This window comes from Dermacentor albipictus, chromosome 1 (genome assembly GCF_038994185.2).
Source record: "Dermacentor albipictus isolate Rhodes 1998 colony chromosome 1, USDA_Dalb.pri_finalv2, whole genome shotgun sequence".
NCBI classification, from domain to species: Eukaryota; Metazoa; Arthropoda; class Arachnida; order Ixodida; family Ixodidae; genus Dermacentor; species Dermacentor albipictus.
Window position 1 is genome coordinate 213,179,387 of NC_091821.1, and position 24,117 is coordinate 213,203,503.

General features: G+C 45.5%; 1 protein-coding gene across 1 annotated transcript in view; it reads left to right on the forward strand.

Annotated features, from left to right (window-relative positions):
- Positions 1-3,900: 3,900 nt before the first annotated feature.
- LOC135915997 (uncharacterized) overlaps positions 3,901-24,117 on the forward strand; it is a 36,643-nt gene continuing 16,426 nt past the window's right edge. Inside the window, exon 1 of the mRNA XM_065449194.1 lies at positions 3,901-4,014. Coding sequence (XP_065305266.1) covers positions 3,991-4,014 — 24 coding nt within the window. The 5' untranslated portion in view covers positions 3,901-3,990. The remainder of the gene's footprint in view (positions 4,015-24,117) is intronic.

Here is a 24,117-nt window from a genome sequence, read left to right on the forward strand (position 1 = left end):
CAATTATTGGCGGAATTAGAGAGTTTTATTTTTACTTCGTACATGATACGTTACAGTGACGCGTGACATGTTAGGACCTTTGCACTTGCACGCGTCGCATACTGCGAATTACTGTGGCGGTGAGTAGACGACACGACTCGGATGAACACATGACATTCGGCCTTCCTTTTGACTAAGAAGTCCTGCAGTTTCTACAATGCTACAAACGACTTAGGTTAGGTTACAGGTCTCGACAGGAAGCGGGCGGGAGACCTACCCGAAATTCCTTTTGCGTTAAACGGTGTCTAACAGGGATATCAGCAAGTCCTGTTATTGTCGATGGGCCGACTAAGGGAACAAGAAACCGTGCAACATCATCATTGTTAGAACCTTTTAAAATATTCGTATATCCTGCTACACTGTGCAAGAAAAGAAAAAAAAACTCTAAAGGGCTGTTTCTTAATAAAGCTCTGTGACCAAACCGTAAAAGTTGAGAATCCAAGAAAAGTATCCACGCAGAGACGCCTGCGGGAGTTCTCTACGCGGGCGTAAGCACTGTGTCACTTGTTCATCTCCACGCAGCCCGTTTTCATTATCAATGTTATGGAACTTGATTCGACCAGTATAAACGACAGCGCTGCGGCGACACGAACTGCTGCGTACGGCGGCGGAAGGTGAATCGGCGACGCAAGCAAACTACTGCAGGTGGCGGTGCCAGGTGCGGTGATGATGATATGATCATTGTGAACCGTTATCGCTTCTTAGCGCCTCATCCATGCGCGTCGAACCAATTTACCAACCGTGATCAACCGTTCTCCGGCTGCGTATGGCGCGGCCGCGCGGGCCCTGCCTTGAAAGCGATCTGCGTTGGGGACAGAGTGCCAGAGTGCGCCGGGTGCCGACAGCTTCGTGTGCTCCGTGTTCTGGCCGCTGAGTTCACGTTAAAGCGAGAGGTAGCACGAAGGCCAATTCACTCGCTGGTGCGGACCTTGTATTGAAAGCGATCGTCTTACGTGGCGGACGGACGGGCTTCCTCGTTGGGTAGGCATAGAAATGCTTACGCCCTTAAAAGCTTTTCTGCGAAGCTTAAAGCTACAGATCGTTATTTGGTCTGAGCTGCAGCTCACGTATGCTATTTTATTGCTCAGTAGAATGCTGGAGTCGCCTTACTTTACGATGCCATGAAACGCCCACCAGTGGTGTCCGGCTGCATATCTTTCAAAAAGGATGGGAGTCAGCACCACGGTTGTTCGCACACTCGCCAGGATGCGGATTAAGCGTCACGTGCCTCGTTCAAGCATATATAGGCACATACGCAGGACGACAAAGAAAAACAACAGTCAAGTTGGACGTTTTCTGTCGCTTGCTTATTTTTGTATAGAACGTTTTTTTACAACACCTCTCACACCGATTACACGGACGACCGTGAACCGGGCGAAGCGCCGCCAATGATACGAGTTTGGCAAATATGGCCAGACGTGGACGCGCCCTGTGTCGGAATGAGCCACACTTGGACGATAAGCCGGCTCATCTTCAAGGGCGCGTATGTTTTTATACTCCTCTTGTGGCAGGCGCACGATTTGCGTCACCGTCCGTAATACCTGTGTCACAGATACGGCTAAATATTGGTTCGATATTACTCGATGGTGCACAAATAATTAGTGAAGACGCGAAATTATGTCAAGATTCGGCTAACCTTCTCTTTTGTTTGTTTTAACTTACGCATCGGAAGAAATACAGAAGCAGTGCATCGCAAACACTCCACACTATAATACCGACGGCCGGTCCAAGGATAGGATTAATGAGATCGTTAATTGCGCAGCCAAGCAATAAAAGCGAAAAGAGTATAAACAACATAAACTTGAAAGAGGCACTAGGCGTGATGCGTCACACCGGGATATATTTTATTGGGGGCTCCCACGCTTTATGTTGTATGTTGCTTCTACCCCGACCAGAAAGAGGCTGCAAGTGATACATATATGAAAGCTAATGGGCTGCATGCGTTCGATTCAGTGACAGGCGGCCGTGCATCAGGCACTACTGATGCCACGGCTCTATTGCAGGCATTGCTTCGCGGTTGATCCAAGAATGAAACGCACAGACGTTTGGACACACGTTACTATCAACAAATTATGAGCGTGCACGTGTTTGGTATACGCCGAGAGGAGCCTGAGGCCATCGCCGCCAAGCTTCTAGGAAAAATTTTGCAATATTTTGCAAGGTGATAGATATGTCGCAGAGCAATAACCCTCACTGTTACTCACTGAAACGCACACACGCACGAGATAAAAATGTCGAGTTTATCGCAGTAGAAAACGCATCGGTTCACGTAGCGCAAGAGGCGTTGCAGTGAATTAAAGCGGAACGTTTTGCTTAGTAGTGTTTCTTTCAGCTATATATAAGGCGGTCGTTCTTTCTTTTCCCCTACGTAAGGTTTTGTGACGATACCCTCTTTGTTTTTCTTTTGAAGACAGATGTTTCGGATGAGGGCATTGAAATTCTACGAAAAGCACAAGAACGACGCAGAGAGAATGTTAGAGAGAACCTTATAGCTAGCGAAGGTGAGACAACTTGCTGAAATATTTCCGACTGCATTTGAAGGAAGTGCGTTATGGCGTCGAGGCGAGGGATTAATTCTGAAAGCCGCTGTGGTTGCTCAGTGGCTATGACGTTGCGCTTCTGAGCACGAGGTCGCAGGTTCGATACCGCCCGCTGCGGCCGCATTACGATGGGGTGGGGTGCAAAAGTGCTCGTGTACCATGCTTTGAGGGATCAATAGAGAACCCGAAGTAGTCGAAATTAATCCGGAACAGTCCTCCACTGTACGGCGTCCCTCATGAGTCGCAACTCACTGTGCAGTTTCGGGACGCTAAACACCACAATTTGATTTTATTTAATTTACCTGAAGAGCATCGGCAAATGGTTATTAATGGTTATTATCGTCCGCACTAAGCACCTTGTGTTACAGAACTTGTACTGTCATTCGCTCAAAAAAGACATGCAGTACAGGCGCTTCACTCGAGGTGCACGAGCTGCCGGTCGTGAAGATAAAAAAGTTATGAAGACGACCGCAGGATGCTTTATTGGTTCGAGCTGCGCTTGGGGTCACTTCGACGAGAGAGCGTTCAACCGAAGGTTGTCTTTGTGTTTTACATGCACGCGTCACGGCGTCTCTTCAAGCTTTAAGAAAGGCTCAGGAAAATTTAAATACGAGAGCCGACGAACCAAGACGAAGCTTGAAGGTCCGCTTAGCCGTCGTGACTCTCGTTTCTGGTCGTCCTCTCCTGTGTAGATTACCTTTTCGTTCTCTTTCTTTCTTTCTTTCTTTCTTTCTTTCTTTCTTTCTTTCTTTCTTTCTTTCTTTCTTTCTTTCTTTCTTTCTTTCTCTTTTGCCTCACACTTCACTCGCTTCCTCGCCAAACGGCACGATTCGCCCCCCTCTGCGACGCATAGGGCACATGCCTGTGGGACCACCGGTAAACTGGATGTTCCCGAAGCAGTGGAGAGAAGGCCTTCGGAGATGTCCTGACCGCTCGGAGCTTCCCCCCACCACTGTACACGCGCCTGTATTGTGGCCGGACCAGCTGTACACGCGCCGCTGAGTATTTCGGAAAGGGGAGGGAACGCACAGTTCGCGCACCTCGCCTGTGCGCAGTTTGTACACACGCTGGCGGCCCTCCGAAAAGAAGTGCGACGCTCCGGCTCTCCCGACATTCTACATGTCTTTCTTGATTTACTTTCGCGCTTCTCTCTTGAACCCTTTCCTGGTGGCGCGCGTTGCCACTGGTATCTCCCTCTCCTAATAAAAGGGTGCGGCCTGGAGATTTCTATAAGAAGCGCTGCCGTCGACCGCACTCCGGACTGATCTTCGCCGATTCACATCGCGGTTTAAGTGCCCGCAGGAAAGCGTACTTACCTCACTCGGCTTCGGGAAGCCGTCGGTTGCACAAGCTTGGCGCTTGTGCACTGTTTGCTTAGGACTCGCCGACTCACCGCTTCGCCCTAGATGCCATGAGGTCTAACATACATTTCAAGGTAAGAATGATGAGGCATCATTTGCTTTAGTTTTAAAACAAAAAAAGCAGCTTGGATTTATTTACTTCTTTCTTTCTAGTTAGAGCGATGGCTATCTTAGGTACATGCATAACGTGTATCGCCGAGTACATGGGAAGAAAGGTACGAAGTGTGAAGAGTGATGCTTCTGACTTATGCGAGTGCTAGCAAGTTATTGTTAGTATGGTCTATTCGGGCTGATTATTATGGCGTCTGACAGTAGGTATTTGTAAAAGCAACGGCCTTTGTATCAGAGGACGTGAGCTTAGAGAACTGGCTTTACTGGTGAGCCTTCTAGTATAGCTATGCGATGCCCAGCACGCACGTCAACCCAGGTGCCATGCATTGTTCGCTTTGGAATAGCCCGGTTTCCCGACTGAGGGATCCGTATACCTACCTGATGCGTGCTCTGCAATGATTAGGAGAGTCGGAAACCCGTACGGTGGCTTTCATAGCACTGTGGCAATCACCATCGATGCTTACGTCATGTCTCCGTGAAAAGTGCTGACATCGGCTGAAGGCGCCGAGCGTATTCGTAAAGCAATGATAGCTGAACATGTGCATAATAGCAGTTAATAAGAAGCACATGCTCAGCTATCGCTGTGTGAGTTCGGGTGTATATACATGCGTTGAACGATACCTCCCCTTTCACATATTTATTTATTTTTTACTGCTGTATGTGTACGTTCCGTCTGTTTTTACATTGATCATGCTGTTTTTCCAGCTGCCGCACATTGAGTGCGTACGTTTGATTTATCTTAAATATCATGTGTCACGCAGAGCAACCATCGCGCAAATTTTTATTCCAAAGCGGCTGAATACAGCATTTTTAACTCACAGTTATTTAATGTTGAAGTAAGGCCGGCAGTACCAAAAGATGCCTGTGGAACTTTCATTTACACACACACACACACACACACACATATATATATATATATATATATATATATATATATATATATATATATATATATATATATATATATATATATATATATATATATATATATATCGCGTAACACTGTTGACAGCGGTGACGGGATGCGGAGAGTGCCATTCCGTGTGGGGACGACGACCCGAACGTGTGACTTCCGAAAAAAAAAAAACCCTTGCGGAAAGAGCTCATTCATGACAAGGCGTGCGTGGTGAAGCGGGAATAGAAGGGTGCATTATGGGTGCCACTTCGCACCTCCGTTTCGGGGGAACACGCACGATGTGACATAAGAGAGCGAACTTCATCGTGCTGACAGGCGGAATTTGTGACACTGCGCAAATGTGGCCACCGACTTGTAATTTATCCGCGGAGTGTGCGCGCGTTCTTGTGTATGCGTCTGTCCTGCAGACGTGCTGCAGCTGTCACGCGAGACATCATTACAGGAGGTCAGGAAATCACTAGAGGAGGCACGCGCATTCATCGACGAAAATTAACTGGAAGAAGTAAACTTGGGCTGGATGAACATGCGATACGAATATTTTTATGCTTAATGGACCAAGGTTACACACGCCACAGATTCATGCCCACTTGAGACCATTATACTACGTAGTTATCTGTAGCATACATGTGTGGTTCCTCAGCTTACCTTTTCTCTCAGCCTTCCGTTCCACGATACCTATCCAAAAGTGCTAACCTTCTGCCTAGTAGATGTTTGTGTGGCTTTTTAGAAGACCACCTGGAGCAACTTTGGTATGAGTAAGTAATCGCGACTAATCCTTCACTGCGTCACGATAGAGCAATTGTAGGCATCTCTCCATACTCTTTAGGGCAGGTCTTTCTTTGTCCACTTTTCTGCTTGGATACCTATATTTCGGGGCAAATTGTTGGCAATAATAATAATAATAATAATAATAATAATAATAATAATAATAATAATAATAATAATAATAATAATAATAATAATAATAATAATAATAATAATAATAATAATAGTTTATTTATACACATCCAAAAGCAAAACAAGGAAACGTGCCTAAGTCCACGAGGACTTGTGCGACTAGACCCGGCAGAGTCGGTACAGCGAAGTGGCTACATATTTACATAATAACAAATTTTTTACCAACTTTCAGAAGAATAGTTGGTAGTATTACCTGTTAACAGACAATGACATAGTGAACAAAGACAAAAGCACAAATAACTAAAGTAAAGAATCAGAACTAAAAGTCAACATTTCATCATTAATTTCTTCAACTGTTTTTTTGAAGTTGCAGAAAAGAATTGATCAGTCAAATCATTAAATATTTTTGGGATGTATAGAATTCTTCTCGCTTCTCCATAGTAGCAGAATAGTGCACTTCAAAACGTTTTTTGTTGTTTCTTAACAATCGAGGTGCAACGTATGCCTCTTTGAATTCATCACTCCAGTTATGCCACATAATAACCGTCCTGGTAAATAAATCCTCGGATGTACATATTCGAATTCTTGAAAAATATTATTTTAAGGTAGTGTAGTACCAGAAGCAACATTTTTAAATATATTTTGTAGTAATTTATCAATCCACCTTTTCCAGTGCGCTGAACAAAAGGCGAAGTCCGTTATGCCAATAATAATAATAATAATAATAATAATAATAATAATAATAATAATAATAATAATAATAATAATAATAATAATAATAATAATAATAATAATAATAATAATAATAATAATAATATTTATTTCGCCTTAAGATGTGTATCCTTTGCAAATTGCCAAAGGATGTGTTGACATCTCTTTTCGCAACAGGTTTTCGATAAATGTGCTCTGCGCTTAGTGGGATGAATTCGATTGTTTCTCGGACTGTCATTCGTTGGTCCCCCACAACCCTACACCCCTAGAAATAAGACGGAAATACCGTGATTACTTATTTTTGTATAAACTAATCCACAACCACTTCTCCTGTCCGCACTTACTGTCAGCTAATTCCCTAATTTCACCAATAATCCTTTCTTTCGTGACCTCGGCTCTGGACTTCAGCTATATACAGGGTTGCTTGCCTTGTCAGACGTGTGACACACATTCTGCGTGCCTCGACCTAACCTGCGTAATCCTATCATTTTCCACGTGAATTCCTCTTGCACCTCTAAAGCTATAACACGTCTTGTAACACAACAGAATAACTTGCGCAATAATCGCGATATATTCAGTTCTACTATTTGCCCATTATCTGACTTCTGTCTCTGAATAATTCAATTTTTGTTGCACTTTGTACTACTGTTATTTAAGATATTTTGTTTTGTTTTTCGATTTTATGTTCTTTGTGTAACACTAAGGCGTAAAGCTGTTCTTGGGCACTTTAAGAAAAAAATAACAAAATAAAAAGAAAGACCTACGATTAGTTTTCTTAATATGAATACCATGCCACTATGGGCCATATTTGACTGAAATGACCTGTCTTCTTTCCCGATTGTATTTTAATGGACGTATAGTTCCTGTTTTGCCGTTTACTGCTTACGTCTGCTTAAGAAGGTACAGAAAATTTCGCCTAAATCGGCATACCGAAAAGCACGCAGTGTTATTACGTTCTGACTTACAGCCGCCTGCAATTCCCTTAGTATTCTTAGTAGTGTCTTACACGGCTCTAAGAAGTCTTATGTACAAGATTTAGGTAGCTCTGTTCCTCCGTTAAACTTTTATTTACATAGTGCTGATCTGAGGCAGCGTTCCTCTTTATGCAACTTTTGCGCCAAACTTGGAATTATTGATCATTTTTAATTCTGCTGTAGATTTTCGCCACAAAGAAATCGACTTCTCGAAGCTGCGTTTCCACAGCCTTGGACATTCCCTAATTTCACCAATAATCCTTTCTTTCGTGGCCTCGGCTCTGGACTTCAGCTATATACGTGGTTGCTCGCCTTGTCAGATGTGTGACACAGAAAAGGCTGCTGCGATGATGTGATATATATATATATATATATATATATATATATATATATATATATATATATATATATATATATATATATATATATATATATATATATATATATATATATATATATAAGAGACAGAGATTAAGCTGGGATATGAAATGTAGAGAGGTCAACCAGGCGAGCGTCCGGTTTACCACCCTACGCCGGTGGGATGGGGAAGGCGAAATGAAGAGGAATGAAGGCAAGTGCATTGTAAGTAAGGCAGGAAGGCAAGGCCAGAGTAAGCACTGCACGCACGACGAACGATGCCCACGAGGTCTGTAAACGGTGACTCAGGCGGGTGCACTTCAAGAACCGCATTAGTGCGCAAATAGACTTTTTTTTTTTTTTTGCACCAGCGACGGATGTAGCCATGATGCCAGTATGTTTTGCACAAAGAACGATCTGAACTTCAGCCGATTCAAAATTATCTGGAAAGAAAGGCGTGCGACATCGTACCGAGGACAGGTGCTTAACATGTGCTCGATGGTTTCCTAACACTTGCAGGAGTCGCACGTCGCCTTACTATCGGGCATTCCAATACAATAAGCATAAGTGTTCGTAAACACCACGCCCAGTCATAAGCGGTAGGGCAATGTTGCTTCGGTTGCTTCGCAGCGGGGGAGATTTGTTGGCAGTTGCTGCCGTAGCGAAGGGTCCAGGTTATGCAGCCGGCAATTGGAGACACTCGGAGAGTTCTAGAAGGTTTGCGTCACTGCGCGAGCAAGTAGACGACGTTCCCTTGCAGCGTCCGTCCTTGTCAAAGGAATTGGAACGATGTGGATGTATTCAGTGGGAAAACTGGCCAGCCTTGTCAGCGATGTCGTTGCCGGCGATGCTCCATAGACCCAGAAGCCACTGAATGATGATGTCGTGCCCTTCTTCAAGAGCACAATCATAATTTTTGTCGTGACATATATACCATCTGGTCGTATACGCTCTGTGACGTAAGGTCAACTGGAGCCTGTGAAGAGCTACCTTTGAGTCACGAAACACGTCCTATTTCTTTGCCGGTCCATTGGTGACACTTCAAACTAGCACGGAGGGCTACAAGTTCTGCCGCCGTAGATGTTATGTCTGACACCTACAATTTAATTGTGGCCTGTTTCCCTGGAATCACAAAGACAGTTGCTGAGCTGGTAGGCGTAGTCGAGCCGTCGCTATAAAAATGCATGTGGTTTTGGCATCTCTGGTGCAGTAATAGCATCGTCAGCCGCTTATGACCACGGAAGAATGTTCGGTATTCCTTACAATTTCGGAAACAGCTAGGTAAACTTGAAGCTGTCGTATGTACCACATGCGAAGTTAAGGTTTCTTCCGACGGTATACATTCTTAATGACCAGAGATCACTCGTGAGAATTTAAAATTCCAATGACAATTCTCAGCTCCATCCATTCTTTTCCAAGTAATCCTAGCTTGTTCCTTCCTTTTATTTTTTTCTTCTCCTTTTTTTCCTGCTTTTATTCGCTGTGTTCTTCCTATGACTAACTGACTGCTGGACTACGAGTGCTTCTTATTTCTCTAACTATAAATTATTATTCACAAAATTTCTAAGTTCTAACTTTGGATTATCATTATTAATATTTTTTTTCCTTCTATTTTTTATACCATAACTTTTAGCCGCAGTTGTTTTATATCTTTACCTTTCTTGTTTTCCTTTTTCTTTGCAGCATGCAGAACTCAAACCTCAGTGTTGTTCCTGGGCACATTAATTATTGAGTGATTATTATTTTCACTGCCCTTTCTTCGCTGCCGACATACTCGCGCTCACCTGTTTATTTTGAAACTCCTTTACAGTATCCTCACTTGCCCCGAACTCCTATGTATTCCGCGCAAGACCATCAGGGATCACAGACTTTTCCATGTGCCCTCCTCTCATCACCAACACTGAACCGTCCACAAAATACTGAATCTTTAGAACTGTTACATGAATTTTGAATTCTGGGGCATTACATGCCAAAACCACAATTCGGTTATGAGGCACGCCGTAGTGTGAGACTCCGGATTAAATTTGTCCATCTGGCTATTCTTCGACGTGCACCTAATACATGGGCCTTTCTGTATTTCTCCCCCATCGAAATTCGGCTACCGCGGCCATGATTTCATCCCGCGACCTCGTGCTTAGCAACCCAACACCATAGCCGCATGCCACCGCGACGAGCGCGGTTATTTTCATGATGTCGATGTATTTCATAACGTACTGCAGTTGTTCTTTTCCGAGCTTTGTGTAGTTTCATAGTTTCACACATTGTTCAAATGCCTTTCACCTCCTTTTTCTTGTATATTTATCTTGCGTTTTGCTGTATGTGCACTCTTATTTTCATGTTTTGATTAATTATTTTTGTTTTCTCGTAATATGCCTTGTTCTCACTTTTTGTTTATACTTTTGCTCTTTCCCTCTCTCTTTTTAGTGCTTATATTCTCATGTAGCTTTTTTTTATTGTTGTTTTAAGGCATGCGTGCGCCGGCACTCAGACCTTCGGATTGTTCTTGAGCACGTGAAGTGACTGATTGATTTTTTTATTATTGCTATGAATAATATATTACTCCCTCCCCCCCCCCCCCCGCTGTTCCCTTCTATATTTTTCGCTTTACTGCCCGCTTTAGCCCAATTAAAAAAAAATTAAAAAAATTTAATCATGGGCTTTTACGTGCCAAAACCACGATCTGATTATGAGGCACGTCGTAGCGAGGAACTTCGGATTAATTTTGACCAGCTGGGGATCTTTAACGTGCACCCCATGCACGGTACATGGGCGTCTGTGCATTTAGTTCTCATCGAAATGCGGCCGCGGTGTCCGGGATCCCATCCCGCGACCTCGTGCTTATAGTAGCGCAACGCCGTAGCCACTAAGCAACCACGGCGGGTACCCGCCTTAGGACAATGCCCCTCTGTGTTCATGTGCCATTGTTTAGGGTCATTATCACCAACGGGGAACAAGTAACTGGTGTAGGGCCGCACACTTACCTTTGACGTCATAACGTGTGTTACAAAGCGCGTACGAACAAAAAATCTTTGTTCGTACGCGCTGTACGTATAACTGGTGCACCGTATTGGTGCTCAAGTTGGAAGAGACGAGCGTAATCGACGTGACAGAAAAAATTCAGACAGAACGATGACATTCGGCAATTCATCGCGCGGGACGAGGGAGCGAACATCGACGGGTGTCCGTTTCGCAGGCAGTCGATTCAGCTGGCAACGACGATGATCAGCGGATCTATCGGATATCCTATTTATACAATTATGACCCTTGTCGAGCTTGCCTTGTGCGTGTAGGGGAGCATGACCTTACTCCGTTAGCTAGTTAATGCTCGGAAGCTAACTACTTGGCTCGAACACCGATACAGCACCTCTTGTGTATATATACCTGGCGAGCTGCCCGTATTGCCCGAACAGCTACGTTTCCTAACTGAACGCATGGCTTGTAATGCTGCGAAAAGTACGAAGAATTTGTCATTAGCTTTTGAAATACGTTTCTTTTGACCATAACCAAAAAACACATGAGTAGCGATACAAAGATGACGGGTCATCTTATTGCTATCACGACATTTATGGTGTGCAGGGAATATATACTTCTAGCCGGTGGGATACGGTATCAGTTTTTGTAAACGTGATGGCCGGCCTCACAATTCGTTGACGTCAACGAGTTTTGCCTAGCATACAAAGCGCGAAATGGTGGTCCAGAACGGCGTGTTATATACCTTTTTAGTCCGGTTTCGTTGCCTTTGATATCGCACAAAACGTTGTGGAGCTTCTTGAAGCACGCGTATGCTCTCGTATTTGTCGCAGATTTTTCGCCTTTATTGGTCGACACCTTCGAAGTTCTACGCGCAAGAGAGGTGCGCAAGAAACCTATAGAAAAGCAAAGAAAAATAAAACACGAATTAATCAAGAATTCTTGCCGCCTTCGGCCACCGATTGCAAGGTCACAGCTTTAATTCCCAGTTCTTGAATCGGCATCTCAATGAGAACAGCAACTAGGGCCACCGGCTCATATTTGAGCCTCACGCGACCCAATGAACGTTACGAAGACGCACGAAGAAGGAAGGTATTTTTTAGTTGAACATGGTGTAGCGAAGATAAGGTTATAGAGAGAAATGTTTCTGACGTTGGCGGTGTGCGTCCACGTTATTGACGTTCCGAATGCGCGCGTGCCCCCGTGAAAGTCCCATAGCACTAGCCTTTTCTCTCCTGTGATACGCGATGGTGCGCAGGGGACGTTTGCGCGGAGCTGATAACTAAAAAAAAATAATAATAGTAAACGGCTTTATACCATTACGAGATACCGCAGAATCTTGATACTGTTCACAGTGCACGTATACTAATGTTGTCGAGAGCGGCTCGGTCGCAAAAACTGCGTGAAAGAGAAAAATCAGGGGACCCCAAAGAGACGTGCCGCACCACGAAGTCGGAGCTGCGCTGGCCCCTGCTGAGCCGTCTCACATTACACCCCGCGTACGAGAGCGAGAAATGAGACGCACGCCCGGCAGAGGAGGGGACGCGAGACGTGCGGACGCCTTGTGCGGCGGGCCTGTGTAGTCCGCAGAAACTGTTGTTAGCGCGTTTTATTCGGATGAGCGTAATTTAGTTAATAATACACATAACTCGTTAAAATACACGTGCAGTGATTTCACCCGGCGACGACGCTGAGAAATTAGAGGACAGGCACTATGTGTGCGCTGTGAACAGCAATGAACCGTTTCCTACTCGGCCAAGCTTCAGCGCTTGTCGTACAATTGTCACAGATTAAGCAAGCATGAAAGAGGGCGGAGCACTTTTGCGCCAAGTTACACAAATGCCTATCAGCACGAGGAGGCAAATTTTGTTTCCGTCTTCGTTTGTTTGTTTTTACTGCCAAGGGCAGTCGTGACCAAGGAAATCGGTCAGTCCTGATTGTTCGTTTGTCACGCTTTGCTTCAAGCACGGCACGAGGTGACGCATAAAAAGATAAGCGACTGACCTGCAATATAAGCAAAAATCGTGCGTTCTCAAGCCGAGTATTTTGCGTAAGCGAACATGCCTAATACAGACATTAGGCTTCATTACTGGGAAACAGATCGAAAAAGCGAGACAAGAAAGACGAACAAGACTTTCTTGTCACGTATTTTCGCGCGGTTTCCTCGTAACGAAGCCAATCCACCAAGCTCAAGTTCCGAACCTTTTAATGCATTTGGCGTTGACAAACACTGACAGCTTGTGTCTGTTTATGTATACATATATGCGGCTGCATTTTGTTGGGGGCTAAATGCGGAAACACCCGTGTACTTATATTTAGGTGCATATTAACAACTTGCTGCCAGTGGGAGCCGAACCCACAACCTCCGCATTATGACTGCGTTGCATGCCATTTGTGCTACGGTGGCGGTTAAAGTCAGTGTATAGTGGGACATTTATGCTTGCTAGGCTTAGGCCTGTTTGTGTTTATATATATATATATATATATATATATATATATATATATATATATATATATATACACTGGCTGCATTTAGTTAAATGTCTTAGCCCCAAGTGGATTATTTTACACTTAATGCAGACCCCTACGCAGGCATGCGTGCTAGTAAGTAGGGCGCCTTACAAGTAGTATAGTCTGAGTTTGTCAGATGCTGTCGGCCTCGTAGAAAATAACTCAAGCTGAGTTTGAGGTCTGCGTATGCACAGTGTCGCTGGCCCGACTCTGTGGTTACGCTAAGCTACGTGTTTCAGTTATTTATAAAATTCTGCAATGATGATCATCTACCGTCGTTCTTTTTTACTGCTACATATCTGCTATGGTTAGGACGTAGAGACTATGTTTCCTGCCCGTCCCTTCGTCCGTGTGCATAAACTGCCTCAGCTGTTCCGCCGGAGCCCCGGGGAAACCGCTGCTCGGAGTAGAGGAAGGGGGGTAGGCGAAAGAAGGGCGCTGTATTACTGAAAGGAGGAAAGGAGGCTTGGCATGAGGAAGAGGCACTTGTCTCGGTGCAGGATGCTGCCACAAAGTCGAAGCTGCTCGTGGTAGTGATGCGGAAATTTCGAAGCTAGGGGAAGGTGACCAAGTTAATGACATTGGGGGTAGTTCATTTCTATTTATTTATTTATTTATTCATTAATTCATTTACAGGTATACCACAGGCTCCGGTCGGTGCATTGAGTGATGGCGGGATAATACAGCAATGTACATAATGAATATGAACAAGTACAAAGAGATGTAGCTCTCAGCAGCAAAAATGGCATCATTATACATTTTTAGGACGAGAAATGTGCACACAAACACTCACGGAAATGTTCTCGGTTAGAGATTTGAACAATGGTATCTGGAAGATCATTACAAAGTTCCACTGCTCGTGGCGAAGCCGAAGAATTAAAAAGCATTAGCTTTTACCAAATGTGCGTTGCAAAATAGCTCTCGCTGTGAATGAGCCCAATAACCGCAAGAAACTATAGGAAGCCTGCATTAATATTTTGCTCCCTTATTTCTCTTTCGCGACCGGACTTGCACCTCAATGACCTCGCCGCCTTTCCCTTCTTGGCTCTCACTTTGGCACGATGCCATTGAAATATTTGCGCCCCTCGTCCACCTCACTCGCGCAATGAGACCTCAAAATGAGACTCTTGGATAAACATTGTCTCCTTTCTATTTTTGGTCATTTCGTCACTTCACCTTTCTCTGCCTCTCCAGCGTGGTCAGCAGAATGTATTTTGGTACAACTTCCTTCTCGAAGAGATTAATGATAGAAGGAGAAATCGCACATCTCGATATGCGCTCATTGGAGTGGACGTGGTCTGGCGTCAAGTGGTAGTATATGATACATGTACGAGTGCTTGCTTCCAACACCAAAGCAGTGGCATTCGGTGTGCTGTGGTTCCCTTATCAACTGTGTTTCGTTTCCACGTTTCCCACTCACAGGTCGCGTACGCGTGGTCATCCATGCATTCAAGCTAAGGAATGTTAATGCTTTCGAAATGGAGACTGGAATAGTATGTTCAACTGGTTACACTTCACATTAGCCTTAGGGATTCTTAAAACTCTGAATGGAGCATTATATTAGTGATCTGGAAAATATTATTATCTACAGGCTTATTCCTCACACCTCCCAACCCCCGCCGTGAGGAAGAAAAAAGAAACGACGTGTATGTTGATTCCAGTTTAACAGCAGAATAGAACTTGCGTATATGATTATTCAATTAAATTAATTGACGCAGTGCGTTAAATTTAAGAAGGGGCACACTTACGAAGCATATTTACTCGCCAAATTTTCGGTCCTGCCACAGCCAAGATGCAAGCAAGTAAACGTGCTTTTCGCGTAAATGTGCCCCCTTCACACTATATTTACTGTGCCCACCAAAATGTTTCTTAGATAACCCCCTCTCACACACACACACACACACACACACACACACACACACACACACACACACACACACACACACACACACACACACACACACACACACACACACACACACACACACACACACACACACACACACACACACACACACACGCGCGCGCACACACACGCGCGCGCACACACACGCACACACGCACACACGCACACACACACACACACACCAGGAAAGAGACGACGCACTTTTAGGACGACTTATTTACTGAACGTTTTCGGCTGCTGGGCCAGCCTTCGTCATTACTGTACTCTGACGAAGGCTGAATAAGTCTTCCTAAATGTTCGTCGTCTCTTTCCTGCGTATGTTACGTCGGTCGGGTCCTGCGTGCTGAACTTTGAAGAAACCCCCAATATATATATATATATATATATATATATATATATATATATATATATATATATATATATATATATATATATATATATATATATATATGGAGAGAGAGAGAGAGTATGCCGTGGAAGCTAGAGCTTTAACAACTATTTCCTGTAGTCAGATGACGTAATCGAAGTGAAGCTGCAGATAAGCTCAGGGAGGTTTAGGAAACACAATGTAAACGTTGCAGCTGGCGTTTGTTGTCCACAAGCTTTCATCTGCAGTTTAACTAGCGAACTACGCCAGGTGCTTACAGACACGTGCAGCAAATGCGCCATGGATTCCAACGCGTTTTCTTGCGTGGCCGGCGTTGTGACAGCACTATGGTCGTGCGTGACACGGGTGGTGGCTCGTAAGACGTGGGCCGCGAGGCACGCGATGAATTGATCGCGGAATCAATTAGTCTTGCCTCGCTTTCACTTTCGCGTGCGCTTTTAGTTTCACTACCGGCGACTCTGCTCGTTCTGTAGCGGCGGAGAGCAAGCGAAAACGAAAATGTGGAATTCCGCGCACTTCCTTTCATGGTGCGTTTGCGCATTCACATGCATGTACGTAGACGCACTGAGGCAAAACGACCAATTGGACGCTGACCGAACCGCGAACCACTGCAGCTAGTGAAAACGTAAATATCGCATCTGAAACGTCGAGAGTTTGCATTCGTTCAAGTTACCTCTCGCGACGTGGTACCAGCTTTAGGTTTTTTCTCCTCACAGCTGATGCTAACAGCTGCGGGATCTGTCTTGACTGCTTAATTCGCTGCGGAAGGTGATTCTTCGAGTCTCGAGAAGTGTTTGCCTGTAACGAATTCACGTGAGGACTGAGTGGCAATGTAGGGAGTGCGCAGAATTATTTGTAGGAAGTCAAATAAAGATGTGTGAGGTATTTCATGAGCGATCAACAATGTCTACGTTTGCGTTGAAAGGTTCTGTGGAATATGTATTATATGTTTAACGATCGTTTTCTCACTCCTGTCTTGGCCCTGATTTGAACCGACAGTATGTGAAAAAAAAGAAAAGGAAAAGTTTGTAAGCCCTTTGAAATACACCCTTTTTCTTCAAGGGCCAGCTGGGGTGTCATCTTTTTTTCTAGGAAAGAGCTCGCTTAACAACAACAACAACAACAACAACAACAACAACAACAACAACAACAACAACAACAACAACAACAAACTGTTTATTTCTGTATCCCAGTATACACTGCAAACCGAGGAAGATTGGACTAAAGGTGTTTTGTAACACCTGAAAAAGGCCCAGCCACCCTTCAGTAATTCAAGCGCATCCGTTTGCAGCATAAGATTCACAAAATCTTACACATAGTTTTTGAAAAGTCGCGAAGTGGAATTTGAACATGGTCTATGTCACAGGTAATAGCAAGCAAAAATACAAAAATAGCATGTACGAAGCTAAAATACATTTCAGTCATCAAAATAATTATACAGTACGCAAAACAATGCTTAAAAAATGAATCATTGGAGTCATTGGTAGTCCCAAAGCATTCATTGCAGATAGAGGAATCATAAGAAGGTAACTGAAGAAGAAAACAAGACAAAAGTAACGATATGGATATTTATTTATTTATTTATTTATTTATTTATTTATTTATTTATTTATTGGATATAATTTCAAGGCCCGAAAGCATTACAGAAAGGTGTGGAGGGGAAAATAAGGTATAATGCAGTAGGAAACAGCCACAATATTAACAGAAGGCATTCTCCACAGCGGTCTTGAAGTTGGTAGAGTCGGTGATGAGTGCGACTGATGCGGGAAGGCGATTCCAGTCCGTGCTTGTCCTAAGGATGAATGAGTCATTGTCACTGTTTGTGCAGCACAATGTCACCCCGACTTGAAGGGGGTGGTCAGTGCGGGACGAAATGTATTGCATGTCTCCTAATAGCAAGCTGTTAAAACAATTAGAAGGAAGGTTACCGTTAGCATTTTGCCGACTTAGGAAAGCTATTTATAGATGAACGTTCAAGGTACGAGGTATAATAATTGAAAGTTTTCGAAAGCCATTATTTGTTCGTGTCGTATCAAACTCACAGTGTTTATGTCGAAAATTGTACGATGTGTTAACATCTAAATCATTTCGCTCTAAATATTGTTTATAATTTCTGACTAGTTTATGTATATGCATTGATAATTTCTTTAGACATGTTTGTCGAGTGCTCAGCGGGCTGTGTTTTAAAAACGACCTTTATGTGCTTTCACGAAGTGACAGATTTTCAATACCACCTATATCTCTTTTTTCGAAGTATGGAAAGTTTCATTATTAGGTTAGCTTCTGTAGTTGTTCTCCGTATTAGTATGCAATAATGAATATAAAAGTAAACAAGAAAGTAGTACAATAGCAGCTTTATTCCAACTTGTGATGCATAACGAAATGTAGTTTGCAAAAGAAGTTGGTTGTAGGCATGTTCGAGTATTCTAAATTTTGAATAACGACTCAATTTCTCTCCTTGTTGAGAGCTGAAATAAAGTTTTGATTTGATATGATTTGATTTCTTGAGTAGCCGTTGTTACTGAATGCGACATTTTCTTTTATAGAAATTTTTGGTTATTCAGTAAGGCCGCATAATCGGGGGTAACTGCGGTTATTTAAAGCTCTAGGGGGAAAACCTGATCAAATGGCGGCTGCGAAGTTGATTTTTTATTCTTTTTGTTAACGTATCGTCATCATTTTGCGCAATACAGTGAACTCTCACTTGAGTGCACTCCAAGGGACCCAAGGACCCAAGTTCACTTAACTGAAAGTTCACTTATCTGAATACTCACCAGAATATGGAACAGCATAAGGCAACAGCAGATATCGAGTCATAAGTGTGAAATGCAATGTATGGAGTTGTGTATATTGCCGCGACGCCATCTGTGCCCAACCACGCTGACGACGAGGACGACGACCTCGTGTGTGCAAGCGAGCGTGCTAGAGAAGAAGAAGCGAACACTGAACTGTGATCCTGTCTTTTGGAGCCTCCATTGTTGGGTTCAGCAACAGAAATGTTTGCTTGGCGATCCAAAATTACCTCATTGAAACCAATCGATTTCCATGTTAGATTGATCGTTCTCCCTCCCAACCATAGCTTTTTTTTTATGCGAAGCATATTACGAGGGCTCAACCCAGCTCCTCAGGCGCGGCGGTGACCATGAAATCACGTGACACCGTGACGTCACGACAGAGGAGAAGTGGCTTTGGCTCAACTCTTGCAAGACGGGCTGGGTGGGAATCGAACCAGGGTCTCCGGAGTGTGGGACGGAGACGCTACCACTGAGCCACGAGTACAACGCTTCAAAGCGGTACAAAAGCGCCTCTAGTGAATGCGGTGTTGCCTTAGAAACGCGCTGTTTCTAAGGCGTGCGTCTCTTGCTCAGGCGCACATTTCGTTGCCGCGCCGAACGCTGCTTTGCTCGACGCTCACCGCGTCCAATGCGGGGCGCGTAGTCGCTGCCCTGTAGCCCATTGTCTTACACCCCTTGGCGGGTCGACGGGAACGCTGTCGCGTTCCACTCTTGAAGGCGAAGAAGTAATGCATGAGTTGTTTCTTCGTCTAGCCGAACCAAATATAGCCAAGCAACAGCAGTTCACCAGGCTAAACAGTGGTTCAACAACTAAAATAAAGGCTAGTATGCTTCGCATCCTGGGCTTAACCTTACCTAAGCCACAGCCATTTTTATTTATTTCTTATCTTTTATTGATTATTATTGTTATTATTATTATTATTATCTTATACCCGGTTTTGATCTGATTATTTCCTTTTTTCTCCAAACACAAAACGTTTACTTTTAAACTCACACGCCCAAATTGTTAACTCCCTTGTTATCATTATTATTTTTAGGCACCTAATTAAACCGCCCGATTCTTGGCCAATCCCCCACTGTGGGTATGTGCCACGGCCACTAAGGACAACAACAACAACAACAACAACAACAACAACAACAACAACGCTTGTTCTAATTGTCAAGGTTAAAATAACGCTCTCCGCTCTTGTCTCAAGTGAGCCGTGACACTGGTGGACGTGCTGGGTATCGCATCATCGCCTCATGATAGGGACGACTCCTGCGAGTAGCCCTGCGTCCAGCCCTTCAAGACATCATCCCCGCGTCGAGACACCTGTGCACCGTGCAAGCCGCCGCCTGCAAGGTCTGTGCCCGGAATTCGGTCTCTTGCAACGAACTTCGTCAGCGACCTCAATGACTCAGGAAATGGCGATTCCAAGTCCAACACAGGTGACTATCCAAAACAATCTAGTCCCCTCAAGCTTCCACGGTGACACGTACGAAGACGCCGAAGACTGGCTGGACCAGTACGAACGCGTAGCTAAGGTCAATCAGTGGCGTCCGGACCAGAAGCTTTCTAATGTGTACTTCGCTCTTGAAGGTAGCGCAAGGACGTGGTTCCAAAACCGCGAGGCACATTTGGCAACGTGGGACGAATTTTGCCGTCGGCTACTTGACACCTTCGGAAGCACTGATCGCCGAGATAATGCACAACGACTTCTCGAGTTGCGCATTCAGAAGCCCAATGAAAGTGTCTCCATGTTTGCCGAGGACATGTCTCGTTTGTTTCGTCGCGCGGATCCCAACATGCCGGATTCGAAGAAGCTGAGCCATCTCATGCGCGGCGTCAAAGAACAGCTATTCGCTGGTCTCGTGCGTAACCCGCCTACAACGGTGGAAGAATTCATTAAGGAAGCCACAGCAATCGAGCGGGCGCTCCAGCAGCGTTGTCGGCAATACGAACGCCTGACTAACGATGCGCCTGCAGGAGCCGCAGTACTCACAGTGACAGACGAGACCTCGCTGCGTCAACTGATAAGAGACATTGTGCGCGAGGAGATTGCGAAGCAGACTGTGACACCGAAGGAGTTTACTGTTGCTTCGGTCGCTGAAGTTGTTCGCCAAGAAATTCGGCAAGCATTAGCACCTCCTGAGCCGCTCCCTGAACTGAGTCCCGAGCCGCGCTTCGAGCCACGCGCATATAGCTACGCAGACGCTGTCCGTCGCCCGCTTTCTACCATGCCGGTACAGCAGTACCACCAGCGGCCACCTATTGCTGCCTGGACACAGAGGGAGCATTTCAGGCGACCCCAGCCTCGCAGGACCGACGTATGGCGCACTGCTGACCGCCGACCATTGTGTTTTCACTGTGGCGAACCAGGGCACATTTATCGTTTTTGCCCTCATCGCCAGCGTGGCATCCAGGAAATGTCACCTGCCACTCCGCGCCAGTTTCCAGAGAGACATCCACGCTTCGACGACAGTGTCAGTCAGGAACAAGGCAGCTCAGCTAATCTGCGGTCGCGCTCGCCGTCTCCATTACGTTATTCTTCGCCGAACCGTCGCAGCTTCGCCGACGTGGTACGAGGCCGCTCTCCAAGCCCACGGCGGGGAAACTGAAATCAGCGACCTCCGGGGGGAAGGTTGCAAGTCGTCGAACCGCCGAAAATCCCCCATTATTACTGAGAAACGAGCACAGCAACCCGGAGAAAAGGGCCGCCGACGAATTTGTAAGTGCCGACCTACTCTTAACAATTGATGGGCACGACGTCACAGCTTTAGTTGATACTGGTGCAGACTTTTCGATTATGAGTGAGCAGTTGGCAGACCGGCTTAAGAAAGTCAGAATGCAATGGACGGGCCCTTATATTCGAAATGCCGGGGGCCAGGTAATGGTACCTACAGGAAAATGTACTGCACGGCTCCAGATAGGAAATACAGCTTTTGTCGCCACTTTTATGATTTTAAAAGAGTGCTGCAGATCACTCATCCTTGGAATGGACTTCTTGCGGGAGTACGGCGCCGTGGTTAACATACGGGACGGCGAGATAACCTTGTCAACTAGTACAGACACGAGCCAAGACGAAGAGCGCCGACGTACATCGTTACGTGTCGCCGACGACGACGTCTGCATACCACCTCTATCATGCAGTCTTGTCTCCGTAAGTTGCGGAGAACAGTTTGACAAGGACGGTGTAGCCGAACAACTAACTGCACTTCTGTTCCATCAAGGTATTGCCATCGCTCGGGGTATCGTCAGCCTAATCGGCGGTCGCACAGAGGTACTACTGACAAATTTTACCAATGAACGCCGGCACATCAGTAAAGGCACCGCTGTGGCGTACTTTGACGAAATGGACCACGTCCAACACTGCTTTGCTGTACAGCAGGAATCAACCACCGATACGATGCCATCTATGCCCGTCGTCGACGTTGACCCAGGTTTAGCGCCGCAACAGAAACAAGGGCTCAGAGAACTGATTGACCATTTTAAAGACTGCTTCTCTACAACGTCCCGAGTGCGTCAAACACCACTGACGAAACACCGCATCATTACGGAGGAAACAGCAATACCCATCCGACAGCATCCGTATCGCGTGGCTGAGAAAGAGCGTGAAGCAATACAGCAGCAAGTCAAGCAAATGCTGGACGATGATGTTATCCAGCCGTCGAAAAGCCCTTGGGCATCGCCCGTGGTACTCGTTAAGAAGAAGGATGGCAGCCTGCGGTTTTGTATCGACTATCGCAAGCTCAATCGGGTCACGAAAAAAGATGTGTATCCCTTACCACGCATCGACGATTCCCTCGACAGGCTACGGCATGCACGTTACTTCTCATCGATGGACTTAAAAAGTGGATACTGGCAAATAGAGGTCGATGAGCGGGATCGCGAAAAGACTGCGTTTGTGACGCCTGATGGGCTCTATGAATTCAAAGTTCTTCCTTTTGGTTTGTGCTCCGCCCCAGCCACATTCCAAAGACTAATGGATACTGTTCTCTCAGACCTTAAGTGGAAGACTTGCTTAGTGTACCTAGACGATGTGATTGTTTATTCTGCCACATTTGATGAACATCTCAGTCGGCTACGGTCAGTTCTTCAAGCCATACGGTCCGCTGGGCTTACCTTAAAACCTGAAAAGTGCCACTTTGGCTATCAAGAACTACGGTTCTTGGGCCACATTGTAAGTCACACAGGCGTCAGACCTGATCCTGAGAAAATCGCAGCCGTCGCAAAGTTTTCAAGGCCTACGGACAAGAAGGCAGTCAGACGCTTCCTGGGCCTATGCTCATATTACCGGCGATTTATTGCGGGTTTTGCACGCATCGCCTCACCGCTCACCTGCCTAACCAGAGAAGATGTCACGTTTATGTGGGGCGAGGAACAGGAGGCGGCATTTAACGAGTTGCGGCACCGTCTACAAACTCCGCCTGTTCTTGCCCACTTTGACGTGGATGCGCCGACAATGATCCACACCGACGCCAGCAATGTGGGTCTAGGTGCCGTCCTTGTTCAGCGGCAAGACGGCGCTGAGCGTGTCATCGCTTACGCGAGTAGAACACTGTCACGTGCCGAGTCGAACTACTCCACCACAGAGAAGGAATGCTTGGCTGTCGTATGGGCCATTACCAAGTTCCGCCCGTACATATATGGCCGCCCATTTCAAGTCATAAGTGACCATCATTCTCTCTGTTGGTTGACCAACATGAAAGATCCATCTGCACGTTTGGCACGCTGGAGCCTACGGCTTCAAGAGTACGACATGACAGTGGTCTATAAATCGGGAAGACAGCACTTAGACGCTGACTGCCTGTCCAGATCACCGATCGAGTCGTCAGGCCGAGATGATGACGAATCCGCAGGCTTTTTAGGAGTTGTTGGTGCAGCTACCATCTCTCAACAACAGCAAGATGACCACGAGCTCGCTTCACTAATTGATTTCTTAGAAGGCCGCACCACAAACAAGCCCAGATTGTTCTCAAGGAACTTGTCATCATTCTGCATGCGAAACAGTGTTCTTTTTAAGAAGAACTTCTCTTCAACAGGGAAGAGATATCTACTGGTCATCCCTAAAACTCTCCGCAGTGAAATCTTGCAGGCCTGTCACGATGAAGCTACGTCGGGCCACCTAGGCTACACCAGAACCTTAGCACGGATCAAAGAGAAATACTACTGGCCACGGCTCGCAACACACGTGAAGCACTACGTTCGAACGTGCCTTGACTGTCAGCGACGAAAAGTGCCACCTACGAAACCTGCCGGACTATTACATCCCGTTCAAGTGCCGGAAACACCGTTTGCACAAATTGGGATGGACCTTTTGGGCCCATTCCCAATATCCACTGCAGGAAATAAGTGGATCATAGTTGCGACAGATTACCTTACGCGTTATGCAGAAACCAAAGCACTTCCGAGCAGTACAGCAGCCGAAGCCGCGCAGTTCTTCATCGAAAACGTCGTTCTTAGGCACGGTGCTCCAGCGGTCATCGTAACCGACAGGGGAACCACATTCACGGCTGAACTTTTGCGAACTGTACTCACGCTCAGTGGCACAGCACACAGAAGGACGACAGCTTATCACCCGCAAAGCAATGGACTTACGGAGCGCCTCAACAAGACTCTTGCAGACATGTTGTGCATGTATGTCGATGTGGAACACAAGAA